The following is a 24,383-nucleotide window of genomic DNA, read 5'->3' on the forward strand; positions in this document are numbered from 1 at the left end:
AATAATAATATGGAGTTACTAGCTGTAGGTTTTGTTAAGCTGGATTATGAATATTATGGAATTAATAGCTGTAGGTTTTGTTAAACTGGATATTGAGTAATACGGAGTTACTAGCTACAGGTTCTGTTAAGCTGGATGAATAATAATACGTAGTAACCAGCTGTAGATTTTGTTAAACTAGATGAATAAGAATATGGAGTTACTAGCTGTAGATTTTGTTAAACTGGATGATGAATAATATGGAGTTACTAGCTGTAGATTTTGTTTAAACTGGATCAATAATAATATGGAGTTACTAGCTGTAGGTTTTGCTAAGCTGGATGATGAGTAATATAGATATACTAATTGTAGGTTCTGTTAAGTTGGATGATGAGGACCAAGGAGTCACTAGTTGTAGGTTTAGTTGAGGTGGATGATGATTAATATGGGGTTACTAAATGTAAGTTTTGTTAAGCTGGATGATGAGTAATATGGAGTTACTAGTTGTAAGTTTTGTTAAGCTGGATGACGAGTAATACGGAGTTACTAGCTGTAGGTTTTGTTAAGCTGGATGATGAATAATGTGGAGTTACTAGCTGTAGGTGTTGTTAAGCTGGATGATGAGTAATATGGAGTTGCTAGTTGTAGGTTCTGTTAAGCTGGATGATGAGTAATATGGAGTTACTCATTGTAGGTTCTGTTCAGCTGGATGATAAGTAATATGGAGTTACTAGCTGTAGGTTTAATTAAGCTGGATGATGAGTAATAAAGATATACTAATTGTAGGTTCTGTTATGTTGGATGATGAGGACCATGGAGTCACTAGTTGTAGGTTTAGTTGAGGTGGATGATGATTAATATGGGGTTACTAAATGTAAGTTTTGTTAAACTGGATGATGAGTAATATGGAGTTACTTGCTGTAGGTTTTGTTAAGCTGGATGGTGAGTAATATGGAGTTACTAGCTGTAGGTTTTGTTATGTTGGATGATGAGTAATATGGACTCACTAGCTGTAGGTTTGGTTAAGCTGGATTATGAGTATTATGGAGTTACTAACTGGAGATTTTGTTAAGCTGGATGATGAGTAACACAGAGTTACTAGCTGTAGATTTTGTTAAACTGGATGAATAATAATATGGAGTTACTAGCAGTAGGTTTTGTTAAGCTGGATTATGAATATTATGGAGTAACTAGCTGTAGGTTTTGTTAAGCTGGATGAATAATAATATGGAGTTACTAGCTGTAGGTTTTGTTAAGCTGGATCATGAGTAATACGGAGTGACTAGCTGTAGGTTCTGTTAAACTGGATGATGAGTAATACAGAGTTACTATTTGTAGGTTTTGCTAAGCTGGGTCAATAATAATATGGAGTTACCAGCTGTAGATTTTGTTAAACTGGATGAATAATAATATGGAGTTACTAGCTGTAGGTTTTGCTAAGCTGGATGATGAGTAATACGGAGTTACTAGCTGTAGGTTTTGTTAAGCTGGATGATGAGTAATATGGCATTACTAGTTGTAGGTTCTGTTAAGTTGGATGATGAGTAATACAGAGTTACTAGTTGTAGGATTTGTTAAGCTGGATGATGAAGACCAAGGAGTCACTAGTTGTAGGTTCTGTTAAGTTAGACGATGAGTATTATGGAGTTACTCATTGTAGGTTCTGTTAAGCTGGATGATGAGTAATATGGAGTTACTAGCTGTAGGTTTAATTAAGTTGGATGATGAGTATTATGGAGTTACTAGCTGTAGGTTTAATTAAGTTGGATGATGAGTAATATAGATATACTAATTGTAGGTTCTGTTAAGCTGGATCATGAGTAATATGGAGTACTAACTGTAGGTTCTGTTAATTTGCACAATTTCTGATATGCACAGTGGTATAACTACAAAAGATGGGCCCCCATACATTTATTGCCTTTGACAGCAATTTTTAAGTTTGTTTTGGTTATGAACTTAAACTAACAATATAAGCTACTTATGAATTGTGAATGAACAAATTAATAACTTAAGAAACAACAAAATGCTCACCATGTTGTTTTTTGATCTGGTAGAACTTGAAGTGACGAATTCCTAATAAACAATTTGGGGAAACAGGTTAAGGTTTGCATGCACAAATATAGGATGTAAAACAAACACAAAATTTGTGCAGGATCAGAACCAAAAATTATAACTCTAAAAGCAAAAAACAATTAACATAAAGGAGAAACATAACCATGCACTGATATTAAACATAGCCAAAAACAAATGAACCCATTTGAACATAAAACACTGTTTCAAACTTAGTAAATTTAAAAACAAATTATAAAATGAATAGTCCAAGTGTCCATGCATATTTCAACTGTCAAATGGATACATCATAAATTAATGTAAAGTTGATATCATATATGAGTAAATCACAAGTCAATGTAAGTAAAACAGGTTAAAACACATGCCCATGTAAATCTGAATTATAAACTGGATTAACCACCTGTCCATATAAATTTTTAATTTAAATTAGTGTATCAACCTTTAAAAAAAAATATTTTTTTCTTTTACTGGTACATTTCATAATGCTACAAGTGTTACCCAATTCAACAATAGGTATTAATTTTTAAACATGTACTATTTACAGAAGTATTTTGGTTTTGTAGAAATAAAAAAATACTGCTGCCATAAAATATACTGATAAATAGGGTATGCTTGTTATTTTGGATGTTGGAGAAGCTGGAAAAAAGAAAATTTCAAACACACTTTCTAAAATGAATAGGTGAAAGACTTTTTAAGTGTATGGATGTAACATCTGCAATGCAATAAAAACACCACTATAAGGTTGATAACCATTTGTTATATTATTGTTGACAATTAGCTGTATCAAAATACAAAGAATGAAATGTATGATGGAAAAAAAAACACACACTTGATCCAGGTTTTCCTGGTGTCATTGGAACAGTATTTTTTCCTGTCACGTTAGTTGGAAGATTTGAACTGTTGATGTTGTTGTTAGTAACAATATGAGTGTTGTTACTGCTGTTTTCATTGTTGTTGTTCCCAGACATCTGAGGTGCAACAGGGAAACTATCCAAGCTGGGTTTGTTGATTCCCTGTCTGGCTTCAGCTATAAGTTTCCTGGCACGTTCTCTCAGCTGTTTCTGTCTTTCATCTTCTTGCTGTGGAATATGAAAATTACTTCTTTTAAAATCAAATTAAGTATGTAATTTATTATGGTGTTAATCACTGAAAGCTGGCAAAGCAATGAAAGTCATGAGGTCTAATACCTGTGATAAAAATCACATTTTACTAGAGGAACAGAAAAAAGCATGTTTTCAGATCTCTGTTTTGTTGTCCTCTGGTGCTTCAGCAATAAGGTAAATGATTCATAACACTATAATTTAGGTTTAATCCCTGTGGTTGTCACAGTACTATTGCCCACAGTGCAGCTTTTTGCTTAACAACAAATAAATTATCTTTTGTCTGCCACAAGTCATGCCCAGAAGGTTTCTGGTTAAACAAACACAATTAACTTGAAATCTGTAATGGGCAAATTAAGAGGAATGTGGAAAACACTGTAGCAATATAGCAAAATTTTTGTCACAAATGTTAGGACTGTAGGTAAACCATTGCATTCATTTTTATAAATAGAATAATGACTAAAGACAAGTCTTCAAAGAACTAAATGCACTCAGTAACAGGACCTTCACTTGAAATACCAAATATTTGAAAAGTTAATAATAATTTTTATTTTTTTGTTGAAGAATTTTTGAAAAACTTTAGTTTCACAGTTATGGAAAAAACTTAAAAGAGACCACCAGATTAATATTTACATTCTTTACTTGAGATTAATACAACAAACAGAATATGGTGATAATGGTCCACTCACAGTTTGTTATTATAGTCACATGACAACCTTATATTGGTTAATTACAGAAATAATTTAAGATAAGTCTCAAAATTGAGGGATTTGCCAAGTCCTAGTAATCTATGTAGATAGCCTTACATATTATCTGATTTAAATAACCAGTTGTTGGTCCTAGTTGTCAACTTGAAATCATAATGGAAAATGCTTGTGGTCATAGCACCAAAATGTATTGGGGATATTCCATCTATTAGACAGAATCCAAACACTGATGTTAAACTAGCCAGCAGTCATGGAAGATAATTAAGAAAGAAGCAACAATAATGATGTTCATGCAAATTATTTAGATTTAGAATATAATCTTGTAGAAGGAAGAGCACATTTGACTATTTTCGATAAAAGGAGGGAATTTAATTTTCCCATCCTTTGTCTATCCACCCCCAATAGTGTTATGATGTTTATACTGATAATAGGTATAATTAGATCTCAATGAAAAAGGTTTTTAACAGTATGTAACAATAGTAATGATTTTATGGATAATGTTTTAGTATTCATAAATAAACTGAAAGTTAATAGATATAAGGATTGGCAATTAAAAAACTCTTTATTCTTTTTCATAATAAATACGAAAATACTTTAAAAAATAAACTCTCAATTATGGAAAATACCTTATGAGAAATTATAGGTTGTTAGTTACTCAAGATTATTCTTGGTTTATAAGTAGCTAACTTTGTAAATATAATTTTGTTCAGTATACTGGGACAGAAAGACTAACTTCAAGTAGCTGGGCTTGTCTCAGATTTCCCATGTTATGAAAGACTAACTTCAAGTAGCTGGGCTTGTCTCAGCTTTCTCATGTTATGAAAGACTAGCTTCAAGTAGCTGGGCTTGTCTCAGCTTTCCCATGTTATGAAAGACAAGCCCAGCTACTTGAAGTTAGTCTCAGCTTTCCCATGTTATACCTCTCTTGAACTTAGACTTCGAAATTAAACAATTTTTGGAATACTAAGTTTATTTATAATAATGAATTTAATATAAAACAAGCATTGCAGTAAAATTAAGTAAATATTGCCATTGTCAGTCCTATTTGTCAACTTGAAGTCATAACAGATAATGCCTGTGATCATAGCACCCAAATGCATTGAAGATATTCCATCTATCAGACAAAATCCAAATGCTGATGTTAAACTAGTCAGCTGTAATGAAAATAATCAATTAAGGGTATGGAGCTAAGTGCTTACACCTACAACGTCTCAACCAGTTGTGGGTAGGCAGTTACCCTTAAAATTCTGATACAACCTTTGAGTAGAAAAAAAAACATTCAAAAATTTCCACAATGTAAAAATTTCCAACCTTAATAGTTCTCACATTCCAAACCTCCTCCCTTTCTCTTGAAGATTTATTCAAATCCAGTTCAATCTACACTTTGATCAACGTGTGTTATTGGGTTATACTAGTTTAGGAGAATTTCACTCCTCATCAGTAACCCTGAACACAAGTTAACCAAAGAGAGATAGGCTGGACCTATATCAATGACACTTTTTCTTCACTTCACCTATCTAGTGTATAGGTTTTCTCATAGTAACTACAAAGCACGTGCACACCAACATACTATTAGAACTATTTATACACATATATATAAAATATATGCTCTAAATATAATGACCTCATTGATCAGTTACTAATTAAATCAAAATTAAGATTTAACAGTTACTTTGCATAAAATCAATGTTAACAATGACTGATGGAGAAAATTTCTTTAACAGGAAGAATCAATAACTATATACACATGCCTCACTTAAGACTGAATCAGTAAAATTTCCTTCTTGATACTTTCCTCCACTTGGATGATTCTTTTAACAAAGACGTCAAAATTTATAATTATTTTAACAATGGGAACAGCATTCTCCTTCACTTCAAAAACAGCAATTTCATACAAAAAAATCTCACTGAAAATCACATACTCTATTAGTAGTTATGAAATGTTTCTTACTTGTACTGCACAACAAACTTTTAATTAAGATTGTAAGGTGAGTGGTTAAGATGAAAAAAATTGCACAACATCAAGCTGATAATTTTAAAAGTGACATGAGTATAGTAGTAGATTATCCTGTAATGTAACAATGACATAACATATACCTCAATATTTCTGACAATCAAAATATTATTAGATTTAAAATGTATTCATATCATGTCTACTGAATGTCTGTATTTATCAAACACATTAATGTAGATAAACCAAATATAACACAAATACAGTCACATTCATCAAAGAGAGACAGAAGTGCACATTTAAGTTCACATGACTGCATCATTTAAAACCTTAAAGAAACAGAGCTGTGAGAGTTAACCATATCATTAATCCTAAGGAAGAGCATCCTTGCCTCATCAAGCTGGTTGGATGACTTTTTTAGAGCTGCTTTCGCAGCTGCTTCTCGTCTCGCTTGCTCAAGCAACTGACGAGCACGTTCTTTCAGTTCTTCCTGCCTTGACAGTTGACGCTGAACAAATACAATATATTATACAATTTTAAAAACTCTATGCAGGTATAGCAGAAAGTAACAGTTTTTTATTCACTGTACAAATAGAACAAAAATAACAATGTTATAAACACAATGCAGATAGTAAAAAAAAAGTAACAGTTCAATAATTACAGTACAATATTACAAAATCTTTTTACAATCACTTTGCAAAAAATAAAGGAAAAAGAAGTTAAGAAAAACTAATTGTGCAATAATAATAAGAGAAAATTACAGTTTGAAAGTCACTGTATAAATAAATCAAACAATACTCAGTAAACTATTAAAAAAGAAGAAACCTATTAGGTTTTCCCATTGCTACAGTATCTGTATGTGTAGTGGACTGGTTTACATACATAAAACCAGAATATGTGTAAACAGAAATCCACATCACTTGTAAGTTCTTTAACTCATAAATACAGGAAAATACTTATATTTTACCAACATAGAAACTTTAATCTTTTCTAAAAAACAAAACTAAACCTATAATACTTTGAACAATTTAGGCATGCACATTGTTTTTATACAGGTATAAGATATTTTTCTGCTGTTTATTACCTTTCTTAGATGGCTTTCAATCGTAAGAATTCCCATCATACTGTAAACATATTTTAAATAAAGCAACATATTACATCTTTAGAATTAAATGTAAGTTTTAAATTATATTTATATGACTATACAAGTAACAATAAAATTAACACATACATGTGTAATTGGTTGACTATTCGGAAGTGAATGAGTTCTATTCAGCTTGGTAGGGGACAAGTCTAACAGACCAGGAACCTCATCCACACATTCTTCTCCTTCCATGAAAGATGCTGATCTTACTACAGGTGGTTCAGAGGCACTTTTCTCAATATGAGGAAAATGGGACGGCTCCAAAATGGAATCTTTCACTTTCTGAAGTCTTTTGACAGATTCTCCAGATGTTGACACACGACCGAAAGACTGATTCTCTGTGGGGCTTGATGGAATGACAATAGCTGAACTAGAACATTCTACAGTGACAGACAAAGCAGATGGTTGATTCTGAGCTGCTAGTTCTTCCTCTTCTTCTCCATCAGAGTCAAAGGGATTCATTAATTGCTTACGAGTCATCAACTTTGGTTTCTCCTGACAAGTTATTTTTTGTTCCTGAACACTGGATTGAGATTTGTCTTTAGCTAAGCTATCTTTTGACACAGTAAAATTTGTGTGAAATTTTATGAGGTCATTGCTCGTAAGTTTGACAAAGTAAGCCTTTTCTTCTTCTGCTTTTGAGTCAGACTGTGAAGGAGAGTAACCAGGTATTTGCTGAAAAGGTTCCAATACTAATTTCTGGAAATTCTGACTAGAATTAACTTGTGTATCTCCCACTGGATGGTGAGTTCTGTTGGACTGTTTGGAAGTTGAAGCACTGGGATCTGTTGCGGCACTCTGTAGACTAGATAGTTCACTCCCAGAAGAGTCTGTCACTGAGGAAGTGACCAACGGAAGTGGTGTTAAACTGTCCTCATCACTATCAGGCTCTCGGATAGTGTAAGTGGAGTCAGTGGCTGTCTGACCTATCTGCTGAACTTTCACTTCTTGACCAGTGAAGTGAGCACGGAGTTGGTACAGGTAGGTCATTACTGCAAGTTTGTCTGGGACGGCCAATATCACCATATCAGAAGGTTCAATGAGTCTAGGAATACCCAAACTAAAAGCTGCATCAAAGGCCTTGAAAGATATAGGAAAGAATATGTCAACTTACTAATATGTATCTTCTTATGAAAATGATTTACTCATCAAGGCAAAATTTAAAAACAAGTTAATATTGTGTTTGCTTTTAAAACAAAAGTTATTTAATTGTTATTGCAAACTTATATTTATAATATATTGTATTAATATACTGAAAATAACCAACTTGTTGACAATTTGGAAGTGTAATATAGTAGAAAATTAGAAACCTGTACCATTTCAACCAGTGTTGAATAAATGAGTTTCCAAAATGGATTCCTAGTGTCATACATCTCAGGATTATTCCAAAATATATACATATTTAGTGTGAAAAATACAAAGTAAATTCCACTAGCATAATGTCTCACATATAAAAAAAAACTTAAAGTGTTAGTTTTACAGTATCTTTAAATGAAACTATTAGTAAATAGGTTGTTAACTTGAGAAAATAGGGCAGTGGTTTCCAAGCTTTTTTCACTGACAACACCCTAATCCACTTACCTTGACCTGCGCCATACCCCTGCTGTCACATGCAATATTTTGTTTTGTAGAGTTTATGTTATTAATTATTCTTCATTTTGTGAAACTCTTGCGACACCCCTAGCAACTTGACACAACACACAGTTTGGAAACTATAGTTCAATTTTTCGTTTGTAATAAATATACTTATTTTGTACATCTAAATCTATGGGTGCAAGAATTCTATTTTTAATGGAATGATTTATATTTTCAGAACTTATAAGCTAATGTAACAGCTGCCAGCTTGAAACACATCTAACATATTTTACACTTGATGCTTCTTCAAGTCAATAAATCAACCTGTTTTGACTTAGCTATTTCTGCTCTTGATACTGAACAAGAGGGAATCCTCAATAGCTGCGGCTGTAAGTAGATCTGAAAACCGGTCAAGAGATGGAGCTATGAGCTAAAATTCTGTACATGAAAAAAAAAAAAAACTCAGAGCAATTCTATGAGCCTATATGTCGCGGCTAAAAACAAAAGCTCAGCCCGCATTATTGCCCTTAATAGAATCATTGTTAAAGTTTTAAAACCTAGGACTTGTATATTTATCTCACACAAATGGGACAAAGATAAAAATTCCCGGGTTTTAACAGTCAATGACGAACCTTTTTACAATTTCCCTTAATATCATGTGGTGAAAGAGCAGAGAAATCAATCAGATCTGGACGAAAATGGTGTATTACTGCACAGAAGGCCATGCCGTTTCTCCAAGAAGTAGTCATGTTGGTTACTTTAACTCCTCGGAAACTTTTAGTTACATCTTTACACCACGTCAATAAGTCTTCACTAGGCCTCATCGCGGTACCCGAGTCAGGACCTCGTTCTTGGCTTTGGGAATTGTCTTTATCTACGTCGGTATCCTTTCTATATATAAAAAAGTAGACATAACCACACTGTACATTTGCTAGGTATAAATCATGATATTTTAAAATGTAATTATAATTCAAAACTTTCAGTTCACCTGAGAAATTGAAATTTGTAACTAAGTCGCTAGGTGGCGCTTTCCACATAATGACATTTCTAGAAATGAAAAACTGATTATGCTAGCGTTTTAGTCTTGAAACGAATCAATGCACACTGATTAATCTGTGACAATGCTTGTAAAAACGATTTTTGTCTATTAAACTTTTACGAAGAGATCTAATGCCGACGTGAACGCACAGTTTCGAAATATTTTAAACCTTATTTACTTATCCATTAGAAAAAAAAACGAAGATACATTTCTTAGTCGGTTTTTAACAAGCTAGTAACTACAAATGAAAGCAATGTTAAAACCCAATAATTACAAAGTATACGTCTTTTATCACAATAATTACGTGAAAGTGTACCCTACAAGTTCTACATGGTCATTATATAAAGTCACATAGCTGTGAACAGAAGTGAGCCTTTCATATTAAATACTTCTTAAGAAGTGCAACCAGATCTACTAAAACGAAAGCACAATCAGGGTGAAGTGTATCAAAACGACAGCACAACCAGGATAAAATGTACCGAAACTTCACCAAAACTACAAGTGTATCTACAAATCAGCGCAACGAGGGTGAAGTGTATTAAACATCATGTCTACAAACAACAGGTTAAGTTTAACAGCTTGTCCCCTCCGGAACAAATCACAGAAAGAACGACGAAAAGTTAAAATGTGCTAAATTATGTATATTTTAGTCACTAATAATGACGAAGTTTTCAACATCCAATGTCGCATAATGATTACAACCGAAGGGTCGGGATATACAAGCTGATCTCAGTCAGGATGTACAAGCTGATATCAGTCGGGATGTGCAAGCTGATCTCAGTCGGGATGTACAAGCTGATATCAGTCGGGATGTACAAGCTGATATCAGTCGGGATGTACAATTTTATCTCAGTCGGGATGTACAAGCTGATCTCAGTCGGAATGTACAAGCTGATCTCAGTCGGGATGTACAATTTGATCTCAGTCGGGATGTACAAGCTGATCCCAGTCGGGATATACAAGCTGATCTCAGTGAAGTTAGTCCTTATGATTCGTGTACACACTGAAAAAAAGTATAGTTCTTGTTGCCACAAGAGAAGTACATCACGAAGTATACTTTTCATGATGTAAAAATGGTGTTCTGTCCAAGAAATAAATAAATGTCATCATAAAACCGAGTGTTTAAGATGTGCCCATTAACAGACTCTTAACGGTTACCGCAGACACCGAACAATTACTATAATTACACCACACTCTTATAATTGCAAGTAATAATTTGGGTTTCTAAACACGTCACTAAAAACTGACTTCATACTGTAAACCTTGCTGGACTGAGAGGTGTGAACTGTCAGAAAATAAACCCTCAACTGTTTAAACTGTAGTCAAGTTAGAATTTGTCGTATTTATGAAATAGACATAGAAACAAATTTTATAAAACGTTTATTTATATATCAAAGACAATATATTTGAAGACCGTCCAGAGAAGTGTAAAATAATGGAAACAGAAACTCTTGTAAAACTTCATTATAACGTTAGATAAAGTATCAAACATAATCTAAATTCATGAGAACTGTAAAAAAATAAAAAATATGTTATTATAATATATACCTGATTGCTAATACCAAACTATTTCATTAGGACACTTGGAACAAACGCTGAATTGATACATATATCTACATGAGAGAGATTCAAGTTGAAAAATCATAAAATAGACATGAGACAGATGCCAAAAGAAACCAAGTTTGTGTCGACTTCTCCTCAATAAAAGCTACTTGAGGGTTGTAGGAATTAACGTTAATACTTTCGTTTTGTATTCTGAAAAGCTATGTAGGGCAGATCATTTAGAAGAAAGACTGAACTGCCACATACACTCGTTACACTTAACAGAATTCGGCCCCGACGTTAACTGGTGGTAGGCATTATTAGCACACTCACCAAAATATGAATACTAAAAGTTTTCGACCAACTAAGACATAGCTCCTGTTAACCTCTCTTTTCAGTGAAGGTACAGGATTGCGCTAATAAAATAACTCTATGAGTAATTTACGGGACAACTTAAGCCTTACCAGCAGAATAAACGGATCTTTTCCGTTTGGTGCCCACCAACAGTAATAAGCGTGAAAGTGGAACTCATCGCCAAATGCTTCACTCCATCTTTGTGAACTTATGTGAAGAAATAGAAACAAAGATGAAGATTTATTCAAAAAAACATTGTTTAATATTGCAGAATTCGCTAAATAAATACCATATGATGATTTATTATTAATTATTTTACTGTTATTGCATTACTGGTGTTATTTTCAAAACGATTTGTTGGTTGGCACCAAACGGAAAAGACCCGAATAAATTACCTAACGACAAACATATATCAATACCATGAAGAGTGCTCTTAATGAAAAGAAACAAACATACTGTCCACAGGAATCACATTTAAACTGATACGTTCTACGGTGATGCTAAACAAGCAGAAACCGTAATATATTTAAACGTTAAAAGCAAGTTGCACAAAATTAAAGAAACGGAACAAAGTCGAGGAGAAAATTAGATAGCTAACGATCACGTTTCAACTAAATGAAGACGGCGAGGGTTTAAGGAAAGGCACGAGATTATCAGTTGGAGACAGTAGAAAGCATTAAAATACCGCCACTGGCAGCAGGCAGACTGCCAATCCATACAATAGCCTTCGTCTAGGCGTTTAGCGATCAGCGCTCCTTGTAGTATTACATGCATGAGAAACTAATTTTCTTCTTGGTGGGACCTCTCAGGCAGCGCGTTCTGTTCCTTGAGGGTAGTTGGGTCAGCTAATGACTGCTCCGCTTGTAACCCTACGAATTCTAATTGGTTGATGATGTTCTACACCTGAACTCCTCACTGATGCTTCACGTATACTAGCATGTATTTTGTTCCCTGGGGATACGTGTAGGAACAGAACAGAATACCAATATAGTAATCAGAAGATTTAATGGCACGAGACTGTGACTTGTATTTCGGTTAAAATTCCAAATTTTGTACACGTTTTTTACCCAGAGTTATTACAAAAACGATTAAAAGTAATAAAATAATAAGTATTACACGTGCTACAATAACATAACATGCAAAAATAATGAAGGCAACAAAAAAGTACAGCATATGCCAAATACTACATACAGATTAACACACACCCTTTTGCAATAATAAAACCTACCAATTACAGTGTATGCTGTTAAATATATATTATAAATATAAATTTAATATACGCTTTCCACTATAACACAACATACATTTGAGACCAACACACATCTAATATACACATCTACAGTCATACAGAGTGCTAAAAATAATCTAAGTTTATGATAACAGTATATAACTCATGAGCATATATTCTACAAAATCACATCCTGACTGAGTAACAACTGAAATTTGAGAGTTAAGTTCGAACTCTAAGCATGATTTTCAACGAAAAACAAACAAACAAATTAGGAAGATTACATGCCTAATGGCCTAACACATTACAAGCAGCATTATACGCCAGTGCTAAAAGGCATTCCTTATCAACATAATAATTTCTTAGTGTTTAACACGTCGATCATAGAGAGGGAGTTATTTCTGAAGCTTGGTTAAGAATGTAGAGGTAGACTAATGTCACAGTATTTCGATATCCTGAAGTGAACAACTGAAAATCCTTCATAGATAACTAGACTGAACAGAGAAACTGTTCGAGCGGCAGAATGATGGAGCGGCCATGGTTCGAATAAAGATGATGGAGAGGAGCACTTAACTGTCGATAATGTAGAATATACAATACTGTAAAGGCAGTTGGAAATCTTAGACTAGTTAATAGGGAGGGAAAAATAAAACAAATGAAGATAGATACATTTTGATTTTTCAAACAATTTGTGTTAACAAGTTCTGACCACGCTATTTACATTTTATAATATTTTTTGGCTGTGCCTATTAACATAAAATATTAACTGGGTCGTAGTAAAAAATATCAAACTTCATGTTCTCGCTCCTGTACAAACGCACGTGAATGAAAATACAAGTGGCAACTGTATACTAAAGGACAAACATCTCTTTACTTGTAAAGGGTGATGATTAACAAGTTTCATGTAGAAACCACGAATTGTAAAATAATAGGACTTAGGTTTAAAAGCTTACGAATAAATAGGTATCACGCTCCAATTCCACTTAAAACATGTAAGGTTATAAGAGGCGCCACCATCTTATGATATGCATATGATCTATAATACAAATTTGCAAATAGATTTAAAACCTCAAGTTACTATATGACATGCTATCAATACAACGCGGGGGACAATATTGGTGTAATATTAAGGACATACCGCTGCGCTACATGATAACAATATGAGTCATGCAATTATGAGCGCTATATACAGAATGCTATCCAAAAGGTAGCTTTTGCCCGGAAAAGTTTGCCAGCAGGTTGTTGTGGTGTACTTAAATCGAACACAATAATAAGTACTGATGGGTGATACATCGGCTACATGCGACACCTGACTTAAAGTGAGACTTATTTATCATTACAAATTATCAATGAATTTTATGGATCGTTCTCTAGCACTTCTATACTTAAGGCTTCGGTACTGGCATTTATAACATGAACCTTATAAGCAATTGGTCTAAGCAGCCAGGTTATAAGGATACGCGTGTCCCCAAGTCCGCTCTTTTATCTGTATTAACATGCAACACTTATACTCTTTGTTTACCATGAAGAAACATGGCCTAACCGGATGAAATAAAACAAAAGTACAGAATTAAAACACGAACTGGTAGAAAATATCTTTGGGGAAATAAAAACACACAGAGTGGTAGAGCTATGACGTCTTTAACTTAACCCATATTCTAATGCCCCAGAAGAGATAGAAGTTTAAATTTCAAAACGTTTGAAGCTTAAGTAAGGAGTAATTTCAAAATGTCCCACACAAAAATTCTCATTCTTTGTCAGAAGACATCAATAAAAACGGGGCACCATGGGCGTCAAGTAAAAGCTATACCCTGAATTTGGCACCCGACACCTTATAATGGTCAAAACCTTTAACAGAAGTTTTTAATTTAATGTAATCTCACATAAAAGATAAGATATACTATTAGATAAAGAAAACTGAGACTTAAGTTTCCTCATTACGGAAATCAAAGGTGAATTAAAATTAATCTTCATACATGAAGTTTTAATTGTTCAATTACATGAACCGAAATGCACCATTACACTTCAGGTAAAAACAAGATCAAGAAAACAGTGTAGAATGTATTTTTAGATGAACTAAACGGAATTAGCTATACATCATTTACTATTAAAGAACATGAATTTATGCTTTTTACAGAAGTTTGACCAGATATGATAATTTTGACTTATCTTCATGTAGAGATATTTCGTCACATTCTTATTGATAGATATTGAAGGATAAAAGTTTGGGTCAAATATTTCATGAACAGGATAGCTTATGGTCTTCTTGGTAAGATGACATTTCATATCCAGCACTTTTAAAGTAGATAACCAACCATAACACCACAGTCGGTTCATGATCTGCCATGGTAGATTGAACCTTACATTTCTGCATGGATTGGTTGGTGTTGGATTTTGTTAACCGATCCGAAATACCTCTAGTAAGAAGAGACCTACACACACACTAAATAGAACCATTTTCACTTTATACGCATGGCTCAAGGGAAGATTACTCGACTGAATACAATCAAATGAAGAACTTTTGTCTGTCATTTTCAATAAGACATCACTGACAAATAGCCTCGGTGTGTAGACGAACCTTCAGGTTTAATTCCCCCAACTAGACGGTTAATTCCATGGTGGAACAGAACGCAGCACCGTGTAAGATAGAAACCGCCTTTTGAAATATTCATAAGTATCATTGTGTGCATGAGATCGTGTCGAACGAGAACTCCACCCGTTTAGAATTTCTTCCTCTTCAGTAAACCATTAGAAAACAAGAGAAGATAAATCAACTTATCAAATGTTCTTTGATTCAAGTCGTGAAGTTTTATAAACCATATTAAAAACAAAACGAAAACAATTATTGTCGTTGTAGTTTTCTTAATGCAAAGCTCCACAATAGCCTATCTGTAATCTGTCCACTGCGGGGAATCAAACATTTTAACTCTACTTATATATGAACAAAGAGAAGAGAATAGATACCAGCTATTTAACTGATACAATCTTACATTAGTCACCTGGAAAATGTGGTCCTCTAGATCCATAGTCTTGCTGCAAACCAGTGGGCCACGCTCGGCTGACCATCATCGTGAACAAGAATTATCTTATTGCTATTATTTACTAAAGATACTAAGTGAGGTAAAAAAGGCTTCAATAATTTAATTGACGATATGGTGTAATTACATTGTTTGTTAAGATTTTCGTGTTAAAATTCGTATAAAAATATCAGTTTAAGCAAAATTATAACTTACAGCTCTCCGTCTCTCTTATTTGTTATCTAATAATATGTTCTTTTTTTTCAAGTCTTTGCAATTTTCAACCCTAACACAAAATATATACGTGGACGTCTACGAAAGGATAAAAAGTTATCATTCAATCAGCGAATTATAGATTATCAGATCTATATGTCCAACAATCTGATATCACATACATCTTAGTAACTACTGTTCACGTGCTCCTACTACAAACAAATCACAAAAGAGCGTTCACCATTCAAGAATACTAGTGTATTTACACTAAATCTTATTATTAGCTGACCGGATACAAAGAACGGATTGACCACGCTGAAGTTTCTGCTCAGTTCAGGAAGCGAGTCCATTAAAGACGGGCGTGACATGTCATGTCCTCCATTTGAAATAAGGTAAATGTTAGTGCTAACAGCAAGTTCCTCGAAAGAAATAACTTTTCCCCACATAAAACTGTTATAGAATTCGTGAGTATTTTTAACTCTGTTCCATTCCTGGGAGCAACACTGTTGTCATTCTAATATATACCATATCATGCTGATGGAATACTACTGCCATTAATGCATGTTGCCTTATGCTGATGGAATACTACTGCCTAATACATGCTGCATTCCGCTACTAATACATGTTGCATTATGCTGGTGGAATGCTTCTGCCAATTATATACTGCATCATACTGACGAAATACTACTATTAATAATAATGCACGCCACATTGTATTGGTGGAACATTACAAACAACAATGCATACTGATATATAACCAACGTAGAATCAAGTATTTCTGTGTTACCGTCTTTATATGATTCAGCAACTTATCAAATTCTTATTTAAGCTTAATCACTAATAACAGGATAGCACTTCCGAAATATGACACACATACAATTTGTAAGAAGTTGGGGTATAATTTGGCTCAGAATAAATTACATATGTAGGCGTATGCGACAATTTAAGTAACTTTCACACAAATCAGTAGTTTAATTCTACAGAATATCCATTTATTTAATCACCTAATTACGACATATGCTGGTAAAGTTAAGCCTAACTCCTTATCACAATGAAAAACAAACCATTTGTTATTATGAACGATGCTTTAAATAATGCTTGAGATATTGATCAGCATATCTTACGAGTGCAGCTGAAGGCATCACATGTACACATGTGTTGGACAAAAAACAACCTGGACGACATACAATAAATGGTGCTTGAAATACTGTAACACACACTTTCTTATTTTGTGTTGAAAAATTTAAATGTAGCTTTTCAAAATTTCACCAGCCTATTTATAGTATTTATGGTCGTAAAATAAGATAGATGCATGGACTGATACAAAATTACTATATTTATTAACATTTGTTATCAGACAACTGTAATAGGTTTATGACAAATTATAATCACACTTCACCAGCAAAAGGCGTTCACATCATAACAAAACGAACATATATATAAAAAAAACTGGTCTCTTTCTTCAGGAACAAATAGGGGTGTCACCGTGATGACGCTGTCGTATATCACATTATTTCAATTTCCAATATATAAAACAATATATATTACACAGCTCAAAACCTCCTCGACTCTCGTATAGAGTAATCACACACTTAATAATGCTAACTTTACAAAGACCGGTCTTACTTCTAATCTTCCCAATAATAAACATTAAATAACTCAAAATCGAGATTATTAATAATTTTATTTTATTTTTTGGCAACGAGACGCAAGCATGGATCATCGGATTTACAGCCCGACCCGAATCACAAATGAGTGTGTATGTAATATGTCATTTGTAACTCCTCGGTAATTGTCAAAGTTGGATTTGTGTTCCTTGGCACAATAGTATCATAAGTGAAGACACAATGACATAACGTGAAATAAAGGAATAAAAGCTAAAAATAAGTAATCAATCCCTGCTTATCGGTATTTTACGTTGGAAGTTATTGACAGCCGTCATACGCTTGCTGTTAAGTTTCTACAGTGATAGTTCGTTTGTGCTTAATAGACGCGTTAATTGCTGTACAGTTGCAATACAAGTTACTTTGTTCTAAAACACATTTTAAGCAGCAGAAAAACCACAAGCCCCATTTAGGTTATTATTATTATAAAAGCCCCCACTGAACAAACCACCACATACACTAGTCGATCATGAGAACCCTGGCGGTTGTGCACTCACACACATACAACTTGACAGTTTTCCGATACAAACCGACAATGCTAATATATTTGCTTATGGCTCAAGTCCGTAGCTTTATTGAATTCGAGACAGTTCCTAACCTACACTGTCCTAGTGTTTGAACAGAGTTTATATTTTTTTAAGGGAAGGCGGTGGGGGAAGGGCATCATTTTATGCTGAAGAAGTACAAAGTATACCAATGGCAGAAAAACTAATCTTACTTATTACCATATTCTTTAAGTACAAAAACTTCCACTTTCAAAGTATTTAATTCTATGGATTTGATGTCGTTGTTTTTTTATCTATTTTTAACTCATCCATTGTGCTTCAAAGATCAACCACGTGAACGAAATACTCAGATGTACCTAGTGTGGTTTTACACGAAAAACTAAAATACACAGATGTAAATAGTGTGGTTTTACACGAAAAAGTAAAATACACAGATGTAAGTAGTGTGGTTTTACACGAAAAAGTAAAATACTCAGATGTACCTAGTGTGGTTTTACAAGAAAAAGTAAAATACACAGATGTAACTACTGTGGTTTCAAACGAAAAAGTAAAATATACAGATGTAACTAGTGTGGTTTTACACGAAAAACTAAAATACACAGATGTAACCAATATGGTTTTACAAGAACTATTTAAACAAACAATAAACAAGTTCACTCCGACATTAATATAATGAACCCAAATCAATATGTAAGACAGATTCATGCAGGTTTGTAATCAATGCAGTAAAACCCGACGATCATATTAAGCATTTGGCATCACATAATATGATAAGACAACATCATTGCATATTGATTGACGTCATGCTCTTCAAGCAAATCAGGACACGAAAGCTCACTTATCAACTTTAGCATCTGGCATCATAACTCAATTTTGGACTTTGAATTAGAAAATCTTATGAGACAGGGAACAATTTTTGGCAATACCTATTTTATTTAAATACACACTAAACTAAGTCTATAATAAGAACTTGAAAACACCCCATTTATTATATGTAATTTAGAAACACCAAAATAAAATGTTTTGAGAGCTAAATTCCAATGTGTAAAAAACAACAATAAACGTCGTTTCCATAAACAAGTAAAACTTGTAAGTAAAGTACATTATACGTGTATATTTGTTGTTAAGCGCTAAGCCACGCAATGGGCTTTCTCTGCTATGCCTACCACGGGTATCGAAATCCAGGTTTTAGTGACATGTAATTGGATGCATCACTAATTTATTAACGACACACACACACACAAACCTAACTAAAAGGTATTATATAACAAAGGAAAAAGTAACATTTCAGTTTAGTGAGAAACTGCTTCAGAGAACTTCAGTGAATTGACGTTGTTTTCTCATAAATTTAAATAATGGTAAGTTTTGTTCTAGAAGAAGTGTTTAATTTGTGAATAGTTAATTTTATTAGTGCTGAGGCATTGATGAAACTATAAGTTCTCATTATCGATTGCTGTATAGAAAACAGCGTAAGGTAAGAACGTAACACTTTAAATAAAAACTCGCGCTAGAGGGCGCTTGCAAACGCGAACGATTCACTGCCCCACGAGAACAATTGAGCCTTAGTCGATATCAATGCCTTAAGGATGCCATCTAACGTAGCGTCAAAACAAGTTCTGCGCTCTATAGTAGCCTCCGTTAAGTGTTGTATCTCTAGGCAGCACCACCGCTAAATCTGTACTTGTAATACAAGAACAACAATAAAACTGACTTCTCATCAAGACAACCCAACTGTTTATCTTAAAAACCAATAAAAATATGAAAGATGAAGAGATAGTAAAATCAAGTGAACATTATTGGAAAAATTGTCAAAATTCAATATTTCTTGCTCACACGATGTTTCAAGAAAATACTGCACAGAGAACAGGTTATATTTTAAAGAGATGATTTTTTTGGAAGTACGGATACAAATATATATGTTAGGATGTTTCAGTCCTTTTCATCTCGATTTCATTTACGATTTCCTTCGCAATTTAAGTTATTGAAATTGATAAATAAACCACTACATGTAAAATCAGCTTTTATCAACCTCCTACATTTCCAACCGACCTTTCAATTGATGACGTCATTTTCTCAAAATAGATTTATCTTTATAATCACATACTTCTTATAAACTGTCCAGTATAGATATGTATAAGAGATAGATTACACATATGACAAAACAATACTTCGGTGAATTCTCAGAAACTTATATAGTAAGGTACAAGTAACGAAACACTCTCTCTTACATTTGTTTCATTATCTCATTTCTCAGCAAAAGTCAAACTTTCAAGATTTAATATTAAAGTTTTCTTTGGTATAAAGTTTTTTCTTTGCAATCTTGATAGAAAATAACATGGAATCGCTTTCAAAAAGTCACTTGTATTGACCGCAAATGTGTCCTCACTGCCCAATTAATCTAGTAACATGTTGAAGTGCCCTAACTAAAATACGTTTCCACTCCATCATTGTAGTTCGTTTTTAACACGGTAAACAATCGACTAATGCTGGATGCTAATACAGTTACATACACAACTAGTTCTACTGTATTCAATTCTAGAAGTGATAGAGCGAGTAATGCTGGATGCTAATACAGTTACATACACAACTAGTTCTACTGTATTCAATTCTAGAAGTGATAGAGCGAGTAATGTTGGATGCTAATACAGTTACATACACAACTAGTTCTACTGTATTCAATTCTAGAAGTGATAGAGCGAGTAATGCTGGATGCTAATACAGTTACATACACAACTAGTTCTACTGTATTCAATTCTAGAAGTGATAGAGCGAGTAATGCTGGATGCTAATTTTAATGAATTTACACTCTAGTAATGTTGAAAGGTAAGAAAAAAAAACAACAACAATCAAAACATTATCAGTGCTTCCATTGGATTACACACTAGTAAACTGAAACCATTATGTTTTCAGTTACTCTCCCATAACATTGAAGGCTAACACAGTGAATGTGTTTTCATTGTGTTACATATATTTATTGCAATGCAACACGTACGTCCTTTTTTTATTTTTTCATAGCTAATTTGTACTATATCGACTATGTATCGAACTGACCACCACAATACAAATATCTCTATGTAGTATTACGTATACCCATATTTTATGCATGTGAAGGTGTCCAATTATATAATTATGCTGCTATCTCAATTATGCAGTTCGGTTGCCAAGTGACAAAGTTTGGCAGAATCTAGCAAAATGTTTTCTTCTTCTTCTTTGATATGAACTGAGCGAGATTCTGATGGGTGACAACCTAGCACTCTTGAACATTTTGAAATATTAGCATAGACAGAAGTACATCTACCCAGTAGGTGTTATGTTACTGTACAAAACTGCTACAAAAATCAAGTGGTCTGAACCAAATAGGTGAAAGAACTTTGTGCTTTGACAAAGCAGTATATTTACAATCATATCTTTTCTAAGCTGCATTGGTAATCTTATTAAAGGACTAGTGAACCCACATTTACAGTGCCGCTATAATGCAAATTTAATGCTTTAACTACTATTTTGCAGTTTAATGATCATTGCCGCTATAATACAAGTTTAATTTATTCAACCAAGTTACGAACGGTAATTAGTCGGCTTACTTATTTACGTGCTCTAATGTAAATCAATGCCAAATTTGGGGTCCGCTTTCAGAAAATCCACACAAAAGTTTTTTCTCGGAATACCCGGGTTCCCTAAGGGGTTGGATGAAAAGTTTGCAAACTTCGGGAGCGAGACCGTTTGGCATCATTTAGAAATTGGTGAGTCCAACGGGTTTTCGAGGAAATCACCGGGTTCTCCAAGTGGCGGGGTGAAAAATTTTACCTTTGTGCAAATCTCAGGACCGAGACAATTTGTTTGGTACCACTTAGAAGTCGGTGCGACCAATGGGTTTTCGGAAAATCCCCGGGTTCCCCAAGGGGCAGGGTGAAAAATTTAACTTTTGTGCAAATCTCAGGACCGAGACAATTTGTTTGGTACCATTTAGAAGTCGGTGTGACCAGCGATTTAGGAGGAGTTATGTGACAGACAGACACCGAATCATATTACATAGACTTGGATTAGAATAGTTGTTAAATGCTGATTTCAAATAAATTACTAGCATGCTGCATGGAAAGGCGTGGCCAGTAACAATAACAGCACTAAGGATGGGGTAACAGTATTTCTGGAGCATTTTGTCCTTGTACGCAAGACAGTTGTTAAGCAACTAGAAGCCGTGTTGAAAAAGACATGCAACTCGCCTACTGGTCGTTTGTGTGAGAGAAGGGAACTGGCTGTTACATCAAGAGAATGACCCCATATTTCATGATTGCAGGTCACTGGAATTATGGTCGGTACATTTGGTGGTATGTTGCAGTGAGATTGACGACAATGGCGAACCTCCACTTATGATGAGGTGGCATGTGTCTCGACACAAAGGTGTATGGAATAGTGTGTATTCAGACCAATTTCTTGAACAGACATACAGTTGATATGGAAAGTCCAAAGATGGTCTAGTGGCCATTAATCTCGCGCAAAAACAAGTTTAAGGATGAGCATTATCATATCATGTTTGCTATATGTCTTTTGTTATGGACAAAATGTTTTCTGACAGAAGTCAATTATGACTGCGATAAAAAGAATTACAAGCGAAAATATTATAAAACAGAAAGAAACTAGATAGTGAGAACAGACAGAAGTTAAGGGAAGAGTTAAAGTAAAACATCAAATATATTAACAAGCTAACTGGACCTGATAGTTAATATAGTCAATATTCGCATTGTTAGTAACAGGGTGAACGTGCATAATGTAGCAGAGATGGGAGAACATAAGGCTGTGAAATTTAGAGCTAGTTTGCCTTATGAGTTTTACAAGCCACTTTAAACAAATACAGTCAACTATGGAAAGAACACAAAAAAGCGTTAGAGTTGGGAAAAAGTCTCTCTGACAAGCAGAAACTCCATGGGCATATGCTTGTCACCTGTAACAAAAGGAACCTCACCCACAAGAAACTGTTCTGATATAAATTGGCTCTCATTCTTTGCTCATTACAGACACACGACGAAAAGTAATGAATCATCACTTGTGGTAAAGCTAGCTGTGTTAGGTGAAGCGAAAACGAATGTTGATATGGAAATTATGGATGGTAATCTGCTCTTTTACCATATCAACTGATCAAAGACAGGGACTGCTGCAACACTGTATGTCGTGTTTAATAGATATATTGACTGATCAATAAAACCACAGAACCATGAAAAGTGTGTCAATGGAACAGTGTGACCTGGCTACAAACTATGTATAGAAAAGGCCTTAGCAATAAAGTATGCCATCATGATAAATTCTCACAATAAGAACTAATTCAATAGCATTGCACCAATAAACAAACAAATCATATATACAAGATCATAGTAGTATAAGATATATTTACTCATGAAGTTGTTGTTTTCTTAGTGCAAAGCTACATAATGGACTGTCTGCATTGCGTCCAGTGAGAATCGAACCCCGGATTTTAGCGTTTTAACTACGCAAACTTACCGCTGACCCATCGAGGGAGTTGGTAATGAAAAGGCAGACATCAGTATCATCAGTTATGTCACGCTTGCCATACACAAAAATAAGAAAACTGTTAGTAGCATGTAATGACACAGAAGTATTGGTCTTACTAATGTGTTTCTGCTGGAAATGGAAGTCAGCAGTGATAATTGGAATGAAAAGCTTGACCAATGGGAAAATTATTAATATAAATGCATCAGTTGGAAAACTTGGGAAGAAATGGAGAGAACTGTTAGTCATGCACGCATTTTCTGGATGTGACATTAGACTCTCTTATACAGCAAAGACAAACTATCAGCTTTTCATTTGCAGAAAAAAAATATTACGATCTAAGTTTTTTGGAATCCTTCATCTTGAAAATAATATCTAATTTCAAGTGGCAACAATTTTTTCAACTTCAGGAACGAATATCAAACGCCTACAACAATGAAAGCCCTGTAATACCAAATATTCACAAGACATGAGAGCACATGTAATATACAGACATTACCTCCAACAGATTAAGCTACTTTAAAACATCTGAAAAGAGACTATATGCAAACAATGACCTGGAAACAGACACACGAGCAGTAGATGTAGCGAAGTTCGGCTGGGAAGTTACTGAAGAAGCAAATGCCTATCTTTTGGGATTACAGAAATAGCAACTACGGAGCTTCTCCGAACTATTGCATATAACTGTTTTGAAGCCTTAGCAAGTTCATGCAATACATGTACATGCAGATCTGATAACATGTACTGTACACGGTTTTGTAAGTGTGGAATCACTGTGGAAAATTGTTGCAA

At 34.1% G+C, this 24,383-nt stretch overlaps 1 protein-coding gene across 6 annotated transcripts in view; it reads right to left on the reverse strand.

The window, feature by feature from the left end:
* The window catches only part of LOC106462791 (EH domain-binding protein 1-like), a 143,550-nt gene that overhangs the window by 46,230 nt on the left and 72,937 nt on the right, over positions 1-24,383 (reverse strand). For 5 of the 6 annotated variants that reach the window (XM_013922753.2, XM_022390133.1, XM_022390135.1 and 2 more), the window contains 5 exons: positions 9,159-9,417; positions 7,039-8,031; positions 6,199-6,315; positions 2,879-3,128; positions 2,011-2,052 (listed from right to left, as the gene is read on the reverse strand). In XM_013922753.2, coding sequence (XP_013778207.1) covers positions 2,011-2,052; positions 2,879-3,128; positions 6,199-6,315; positions 7,039-8,031; positions 9,159-9,417 — 1,661 coding nt within the window. The remainder of the gene's footprint in view (positions 1-2,010; positions 2,053-2,878; positions 3,129-6,198; positions 6,316-7,038; positions 8,032-9,158; positions 9,418-24,383) is intronic. The other variant, XM_022390136.1, reaches the window with a different exon arrangement.

The sequence above is a fragment of the Limulus polyphemus genome, unplaced genomic scaffold (genome assembly GCF_000517525.1).
Source record: "Limulus polyphemus unplaced genomic scaffold, Limulus_polyphemus-2.1.2 Scaffold1253, whole genome shotgun sequence".
NCBI lineage: Eukaryota > Metazoa > Arthropoda > Merostomata > Xiphosura > Limulidae > Limulus > Limulus polyphemus.